Raw genomic sequence first — 9,720 nt, forward strand, 5'->3', positions numbered from 1 at the left:
GGGGGAAGTCTCTCTTAGAGGGTGAAACCAAGTTTCTCCTTGGGGCTAGGATTTTGAAGTTCCATCTCATATACTTTGGCTACATGGCCAGGAGGGACTGATCCTTGGAGAAGGACATTATGCGAAGACCCCAGATGAGATGGATTGATGCAGTAACTGGGACAATGAGGCTTTGTATGTCAGAGTCAGTGAGACTGAGTCAGGACAGGATAGGGTTCAGAGCTGCCGTACGTGGGGTTGCTTTGAGTTGCAGGCAACTTGATAACACATAACAACAAATTATAATGAGCTAAAACTGTTTATCTTTTTAATGGGATTGCTAGTGGATTTGAACTGACAGAGATGCACTCTCTTTGGACTGGTAATGCAACTTACCATAGACTATGCCGTCAGAGCTCCCTTATAAACACTCAACTCAAAATAAGCTCATTGCTGTTAAGTTGGAGTCTGCACATAGCTTGACTCTCTTAGGGTTTTCTGAGGCTGTGAACCATATGGGAGGAAATCCTCCCTGGATTGAATTTGAACAGCAGTCCTTTGTTGGCAGCAAACTCTTTACCCAGTAGGCCCAAGAGCTCCTTTTATATACACTAGATTGACAAAAATGAGAAGTCTTGAAATTCAGCTGTTAATGAACATATAAAATAATGGGAACTTATGTACAACCGATGAAAGTGCAAAGTAGCACAATTACTTTCGAAAACAATGTGGCAGTACCTTGTAAAGTTCAATTTACACAAACCTTATGAACAATTTTCTTTGTAGGCATATGTCTAAGACATGAATTTGTACCTGTTTGTGTTGGCAAAAACTGAGAAATACTCAAAAGTCCATTAGAAAAAAAATAGAGAAGTATGTTGTAGTATTCGCATGCAATGTGATACTGAACAGGAGTGAAAATGTGTGTATGGTAGCCATACACAATAATGGAAAATCCTGCAAAATATATTCTGTAAACAGCAATTCCAAAGGCACACAGTTCAACTGAGAATCCCAGTTTATGTATTCTACTTATAAAGTTCATAAAGAAGCAAACTCAATAATTTCTTTATGAGAGCAGTCACATCCTCTGTGTTCATAAATAACCCTTGTTTATGAATCTAAACCCCTATGATTTTGGGCATGAGAAAGAAGCGTATGGGATTGAAAAGCAATGCATAGGGTTATGAATATTGTAACAACTTCAGATTTTATATTAACTGTAGACCCACACAGATTTGTTCTATTATTTTAAAAAAAAACACAAAATAAACAACAGCGACAGGAACCCCACATTGCTGCTGAATTCGTACTGACTCATGACATTCCCATATTGTGAAGTAGAACTTCTCTGTGGGGTTTTTCACTTGTGACCTTTTGCAATCAAATCACCAGGCCTTGACTCTTGTGGCATCTTTCTCGATACATGTGAACTGCCCATCTATGGTACTATATAGTCTTCTCTTAGAGCCCTGATGATGTAGTAAGCTAAGTGTTGGAGTCTAACCCAAAAGATCAACAGTGCAAACCTATCAGCCATTCTACAGGAGAAAGGTGATACAGTCTACCCCCCAAAAATACAGCCTTGGAACCTTATGGGGCAGATCTCCTCCCATCAAGTAAGGCTACTGTGAGCTGGAAGCACAGCAGTCATTCCACTGTGTATGTTCTTCTGTATATACTATAGATATATTGATCATAGCTCATTACTGTTGCCATCTAGTTGATTTGGGCTCATAGCAAAACTACCCTTTTTGAGGTTGGAATCTTTATGAAAAAGCACATTGTTGGTGTTTCTTCTGCAGAACCACTGGCTGGGTTTAAACTTGACTACTGCACCATTGTTGTTGTTGTGTGCTGTCAAATCAGAACCAACTCATAGCTGACCCTCCAGCAGGTTTTTAGAGGCAGTAAATTGCATGGGAGATTGCCTGTGGTGATGGTGTGGGTGGGGGGCATTGCCCATTCTCTGGCAAAGCAGTTGGTGGATTCGAACTGCATGCCTTTGGAATTTCAGGACAGCCTGTTAGCAGCAGGCCACCAGAGCTCGCCTCTGCACCACTAGAGTTCTTTGTAATTTTTAAAAAAGTAAACTGACTACATTTTTCAGTTCTCTAGGAGAGAACATGTGAACTTCATTTGTGAAATAATATGAGACTTGAGCTCTTTGGATGGTTATTACCTTACCTTGCTTGACCATGATCTTTCCTGCAGTGTCCCTGGCTTTCCTGTGTGGCCTGAAGCCTGAGGAAGAGGACTGTGAAGTTTCCAGCCCCACCTACGTACAGTGTGATTTCACTATTGCTGTGAAGACAGAGAGGCTGGCGAAGTCATGGCCTTACCTCTACATTTGTGAAGACGGTACTCAACGCTCGTTTGAGCCAGATCATTGGACTGAGTCATCCCTTCCACCATTCTCTGGGCTCTTTATCAGGTAACCCCATCTTCCCTGCCCTGGCCCTACCTGTGATTACATGGCAAATCGGCCTATGGTGCCTTTGGGGATGGTAGGATGAGTGGACTTTGCCTCAGGCCCCATGACTCTCTTAGTCAAGGCCATTCCATTGTGAATTCCAGCCAGCTGCATATCAAAGCATCTCCTGTCCTTTTCAAGTGTTCAAGAGAACATCTGAAAAATCTGCCCAGTAAACAGTTCGCTTTGTTCTTGCTTAGATTTTAATATTTATCTTCCGATCCAAAGCAACATCTGGTGAATGCCAATGGGGAAAAAGATTAGACATTATGAAAAACAGAAGGATTTTTCCCCCTTTCCTTTTTCTTTTCTTTCCAAACAGACTCACAAGTAGGGGTGTGGGGGAAATCACAGAGAAATCCAGCAGATTGCAGAATGTTTATTCAGAAGGCGGATGCACAAGCAGAATTACTGTAGATTTAGGATTTGAAATCTGTAAGCTTATATGGATTTTTAAAAAAGACTTTAAAAAAAGCTACACACAAAACCTCCCTAAACAGCAAAACCCTTCTATTTTCTAGCTTAAACCCCTTTCCCTAAACATTTTTTTTTTTTTAGTAAGTGAGAGTATATTGGTAAACTGAATGGTCTTCATCTTCAGCCACAGTTCTTTTCCTAGGCAGTGCGGTACCTCAGTGCTGAACATTTCACTGCATTCTCTTTATTTCTTAGTAAGACAGTGATGACATCTAATTATTTAACAAATGCCTATTTTTCCCACTAAACAAAACCAAGCCTAAACTCTATTAATTACATAAATGAAAGCAGTTTTCAGTCTGACTTCTTTTTTTTGTTGTTGTTATTGTTATTTTTTTAACTATCCTAGTTAATTTAAAAAATTAGAAAACATTGTTTTTCAGACCAGATATTTCCAATTTCCCTCACTCCCTATCAAATTGTACAACCTAATGATTAATCCCCAACCACTCCGCCCACATCCTTATCCCTCTGCTGACTTCTTGATAAACTGAATTGTTGTTGAGTACCATCGAGTTGGAAATGACCCATAACTGACCCTCCAGCAGGTTTTCAGAGACAGTATTCAAACATGAAGGGATTGCCTATCTTTCTCTCACCAAGGAGCTGGTGGATTTGAACAGTACACCTTTGGATTGGCAGTGTAATTCCTTACCATTAAGCCACCACCAGTGCTTCCTTGATGAACTGAGACAGTATACATTGTAGCATGAATTTTCCATCTGAGGTTTAGCTTGACATGTAGGGAAACCTCCCAGCCAGATTGCTTTCCAGATTGCATGAAAAGCTCTACTTAGAGTGCACAGGAAACAGTCCTTTAGTTTAAACTCTCGTGTGTTAAATTACAGAACTCATGTCAGCAGTTCATTAAACTAGAATTTTATCTGTTGTTGTTGGTAGGTGTCATTGAGTCAAGTACAACTCATAGTGAGCCTATGAAGAACAGATCTGAACCCTGTCCTATCCTATGCCATCCTCACATGTCTTGACACACTAGAACCCATTGTGACAGTCACTGTGTCAATCCACCTCTAAGTTCTATTCATAACAATTGTTGTTGTTGTTGTTTGATGCCATCGAGTCGTAGACGACTCATAGTGACCCTATGAACGAAAGGCCTGAACACTGTTCATACATAGAGTTTCTGGAGGCAAGCCATTTTGGAAGTGGATGCCGCTCCTGCTTCCAGGCTTGATTTAGTCGGGAAGCTCCAGCCAACACTGTCCAGCATGGGTACCCATTACCATGATTGGGTAACAATAAAGGAACATAAATAGAATTTTATCTAGGTGGCTAGAATTATTCCTGGGAGTTTTTCCATACTCTTCTCTATTTTTGTAGTTCAATGAGAGAACTGAATCTCAGACTCTATTAAAGGTCCACTTCATTCATTCATTCACTTGCTGTTGAACTAGAACTGACTCATAGCTATTCTGAAAATCAGTGGCTTTTCAGAGGTTGTGGGAGGGGTTGCCCATCTTTCTCACGTGGAGCAGCAAAAGGATTTGAACCATCTGCCTTTGTGTTGGCAGTGTGACTTCACACTAGCTAATTAGACCTCCACAGTTCCCATTAAAATATATGCCTTATCTGTTCAAAATGCAATATTCAAGTCCCCTGCTATTTATTAAGTTAATCTCAGCTCAATACAGACCCTCCATTGGGTTTCTGAGGATCTACATCTCCTGCCCTTCTTCCTCTCTTGGAGCCATTGGTAGATTGGAGAGACTTGAAGCCTTTGTTAGCAGAGAGACTCATTTAGAATTCTATTACCAGTGCTCCCTGCCCTGTCTATTAATATTTTCTAAAAAGTGTTGCCCAACATTCAAAGAACCCTGGTATTATAGCCTGGAGGACTGTGAACCAGAAGGTGAACAGTTGGAATCTACCAGTGGCTTTGCAGAAGAAAAATGAGACAGTCTCCATGTGGGAAGATTTACAACCTCATATAATGAGCAGTGGTTACTAGGAGTTAGAAGCAACGTGATGGGCAGTGTTGTTTGTTTTTTTTCTGATACAACATTCTGACGATAGCATTGGGGAAAATGCTTTTTTTTTTAAAGTAAGAGTTAAAAATGAGTGCTCATACCCTAAGAAATTAGAGCTGTGACTCACATATATATAGATACACACACCCATGTTTATTGATTGCATTATTGTTGTTGTTATGTGCCGTCGAGTCGTTTGTGACTCATAGCGACCCTATGTACAACAGCCCTAAACCCTGCTCTATCCTGTGCCAATGTCATTGCCTCTGACACACCCATCCTGATTACCCCAGTCACTGAATCAATCCACCTCACAGAGGGTCTTCCCCTCCTGCGCTGTCCCTCCACTCTACCCAGCATGATGTCCCTCTCCAAAGACCTGTCTCTCCTTACAACATATCCAAAGTATGTCAGACGAAGCCCCAGAATCCTTACTTCCAAGGAGCATTATTATTCACAATTAAAAAAGAGATGAAAACAATCCAAGTACTTACTAGCAAGCGAATGGATAGAGAAACTATGGTACATTTACCAATGGAGTACTATGTAGTATTGGAAAACAGTTGAGAATTCATGAAACACTAAATAACAGGAATGATTCTGGAGGACATTAAACTGAGTGAATTAGGTTAGTCACAAAAAGCTAAATACTGTATAAGACTACAGTTATAGAAATGAAAGAAAGGTTTCCATATGGAGAGAATCCATCTAGTATAGTTAGTAGGATGTTTCATGAATTATTAGCTGATAGTACATAGTACACCATAGTGCAAGATTGTTCAGAGGTTTTGTGAGCCTTCAAAATTTAAAATAGTTACGTGAGAATGTGGCGGGTTGGTAAGTCAATCTCATTTCCTTTCTGGTGTGTTTGTAAGGATTTATGGTGAAAATATAGAGAGAGTACGTCTCAAGCAAGCTTATCAAAGTCCCTGCTCAGTAGCAAAAGAAAGATTCTAGACACAGAGCCCAAAATGACTAGACAGAGCCTCAAGTTGCTTTGAAGTCAAAGGTTTTGTTTTAAAAGTCGATGTGGATTTTACATTCTGCTGCATAATATTTCCATATTTATCTACATATTACCTTTTAATTTAAAAGTGAAATGACTTTGCTTTTCCTTCTTGAATTGTTAAGTGAAACTAGCTTTTCCAGAAGCCTATGCCTTTATTTAATCTCTGGATGATGGTGCATGGAAGGGGAGCTGGATGAGAGGTTCCACATTAAAAATTTATTAAAACATGGAACTCTAATCAGTGAGATGAAATTTAACAACAATGAATGGAAAGTTCAAGTTTACATTTCAATAATAATGCCACCACCACCACCATTGCCACCAACAAACACAATGAGGATTAAATTTATTAGACACTTACTGTGTCCTAGGTTGTATAGCACTGGTTTGCCCTTTTGCTGTACAGAGGTAACTCGTGGTTGCTGTGATGCTAAACACTGTGACACTGATGTGTCAAATGTGATAATGGTCACCCATGGTGGACAGTGTTTGGTGGAGCTCCCCAGTTAAAACAAGCTTGGAAGCAGGAGTGGCATTCACTTCTGAAATAGCTTGCCTCTGGAAACCCTGTGAACTTGGAGAAACGATGAAAGTTATACAAGTGTTCAGTTCTTTCATTCCTAGGGTTGCTATGAGTTACCTATGACTTGACAGCACTTAACAACAACAACAACAACAACAACAACAATGAGAGAGCTCAGTTGGCCTAGTGGACAGAAAGGGAGACTACCAAGCCAAAGGTGGGTGACTTTAATCCGCGACTTTCAGGCCTGGTTTTAATTGGTTTTGGTCAAACATTCTTCTAGGTCATATAGCCTGGTCTGTGCATTGCTGTATAAAAGTAACTCGTGGTTGCTGTGATGCTAAACACTGTGACACTGATGATAGTGTTTGGTGGAACTCCCCCATTAAAACAAGCTTGGAAGCAGGAGTGGCATCCATTTATGAAATAGCTTGCCTCTGGAAACCCTGTGAACTTGGAGAAAGGATGAAAGTTATACAAGTGTGTTCAGGTCTTTTGTTCATAGGGTCGCTATGAGTCGTCTATGACTCAATAACACTTAACAACAACAACAACAACAACAACAACAACTGTGTGCCAAGGTCTCTGCTAATCATTTTATTGTCTTTACCCAACTCACTAAGTATCTTTAAAATGTTGTATGTGCTGTTATGTCGCTTGCAGCTCGTAGTGATCCTATGTAAAACAGCTCTGAACCATGCTCTATGCTGTGCCAACCTTATTGCCAACCTACCCACATTACCCCAGTCATTGAATCAATCTATCTTACCCAGGCTTTTTGTTGTTGATTCCTGTCAAGTAGAACATGACTCATAGTGACCTTATGAACAAAAGACCTGTTCTATAACTATCACCATTTCTTTAAGTTCGTAGACTTTCCAGAGGCATGTTGTTTAGGAAATGGATGTCACTTCAGCTTCCAAACCTGTGTTAATCTGGAAGCTCCACCAAACACTGTCCACTATGGATAGCCATTATGACATTTGACACACCAGTGGTGCAGGGTTCAGCATCACAACAACCCCAGGTTATCTCACTACAACAAATTAACACATCAGTGCTGTACTACTTAGAAGAATGTTCTTCCAAAATATAATAACACTAGGTGTGAGTGCCACAGGCCCTCAGGCCCAACCAACTTTTACATACAAAGACCCTCCACCAGGTCCTGGTGACTCTAAACAAGAAGCTTCAATAGAAAACAATCAACTAAACATTATACAACTTATAATTTTGTTGTTGTTGTTGTTATGTGCCAGTTAAGTTGTCTGCAACCCATAGCAACCCTATGTACAGTAGCTCTGAACCCTCCCCTGTCCTTAGCTAGTATCACTAATCCCGACACACTAAATTTCTTTTTTTTTTTCTATAATTATATTTTATTAATTTTCATAAACATTTACAGAGATTTTGGGCTTCCACTCATTCATTGTTGCACTATTCTCTCTACCCTCCTCCCAGTTTGTTCTTGTCCAAATGCCACAGTGCTTGTCAAAGCCAGTTCTGATTAATCTTCTTTGTCAGTGTATCCTTTGCCATTCCCTATCACTCCTCCCTGAGAGAGACTTCACCCTGAGTCATAAGGAAAAGGGGACGGCGTATTCTCTTAGCTACTTCCTGCTGAAAAGGGACGCTGACACACTAAATTTCATTGCCCAGTCACTATATCAATCCATCTCATCCAGGTTCTCCTTCTCCTGTGCTGTCATTCTACTCTTTTGAGCATGATGTCCTCTAAGGTCCAATCTCTCCTGGTCATGTGCCTAAAGTATGTGAAGTGGAGCTTCAAAATCCTAGCCTCTGAGGAGAAGCTTGGATTCACCCTCTCCAAGACGGAATAAATCAGCTTTGACTCTTGTGTATATTTTCCAGTATATAGTAACTCAATTATTAGTAACTCCATCTTATAAATGAGGAAATCAAATCTTAGTAAGTAGTGTCTCCAAGGTCCTACAACTACTTATATCTATCCTGAGATTCAAATCTAGCTAGTCTGATTCCAAGTCAAAAGTTTGCATCTTAATGCTTCTAAAAAAAAGTTGAACAATTACAACATGATAAAGCCCTCATTTAATGGCATCTCTGAGACTTCTGCATTTTACCTCCATTTTAAAGTAAAAATGGAGGCTGCAAAACAAACACAATCTCAGGTGTCATCGGAAGGACAACTAACATAGAGAGAGATTACAGCAACAGGGATCAGGCAAAAAAATATACTTAGTTTGGCATGGCATGATCTTCAAGTGGTGGTATATTGGATAAAGCACTCTTCTGCAAACCAAAAGGTCTGCAGTTCAAACCCACTGACTCATCAGTGGGAGAACGGTGTGGAAGACTGCTTCCAGAAAGATTTACAACTTTTGAAACTACATGGGACATTTCTACTCTGACCAATAAGGTTACTGTGAGTCCTAGTTGTACTGATGGCAATGTGTTTGGGTTTGGGTTTGGTATGGTAGGTCTAGAGACCAGGGGCAGTGATTTGAGACCATCCAGAGATACTCCAGAAGAAAAGGCTTCTGGGAAAATCAGCTTTGAAAGCCAGTCAGCTTTGAAAGCCATATGGAGCAGTTCTATTCTGGCACATATGGGGCCATCATGGGTTGGAAATGACTCAACTCATTGGCAATCGGTATAATAAGTCTGGAGGACATTTTATTATGAAGAAGATAATGTCATGAAACATGATAGTGATCTTGCCAATTACAACTAGCAAATTATAGAAGAAACTTATTTTACAATAATTTTTAAAAAGGGTGCTTTGTTAGACACGATGTATGAGTTCTCAAGCTTTCTCCCTTTTCCTCGCCTTTCCTGGTTTTTCCATGGAATCTGCCATGGAAGACTGATGTTTGGTTGATTGCTCAAAATTTGAGAGCATTGCTCCACAAAATAGACAGTTGAGTTCTAACCTCAGCATTGCTAGAATTTTGAGTTGGAATTTTTGCAAATCCTTTGATTTCTTTGGGCTATTTACTTTATATAATTTACTTTCTGTACTGGATGAGAGCATATATATGAAATTGTTAGAAACAAAGTCAGAAATTATTATTACTAGCTGATACTAAATAATGATGCTATATTACTATTATCTAGTTACTATTGGTGGACGATTTATCAACAATCTGCGTTATGCGGATGACACAACCCTGCTTGCTGAAACTGAGGAGGACCTAAAGCACCTGCTGCAGAGGGTCAACGACTGCAGCCTACAATATGGATTGAGGCTCAATGTCAAGAAGACAAAGATTCTCACCACTGGACCAATTGG

General features: G+C 40.0%; 1 protein-coding gene across 1 annotated transcript in view; it reads left to right on the top strand.

Moving 5' to 3' along the window:
* Positions 1 to 9,720, top strand: part of PKHD1 (polycystic kidney and hepatic disease 1 (autosomal recessive)) — an 866,042-nt gene that overhangs the window by 122,256 nt on the left and 734,066 nt on the right. The window contains exon 33 of the mRNA XM_006882114.1: positions 2,194 to 2,413. Coding sequence (XP_006882176.1) covers positions 2,194 to 2,413 — 220 coding nt within the window. The remainder of the gene's footprint in view (positions 1 to 2,193; positions 2,414 to 9,720) is intronic.

The sequence above is a fragment of the Elephantulus edwardii genome, unplaced genomic scaffold, assembly GCF_000299155.1.
Source record: "Elephantulus edwardii isolate Elephantulus edwardi_28Jun2011 unplaced genomic scaffold, EleEdw1.0 scaffold00017, whole genome shotgun sequence".
Taxonomy (NCBI): Eukaryota; Metazoa; Chordata; class Mammalia; order Macroscelidea; family Macroscelididae; genus Elephantulus; species Elephantulus edwardii.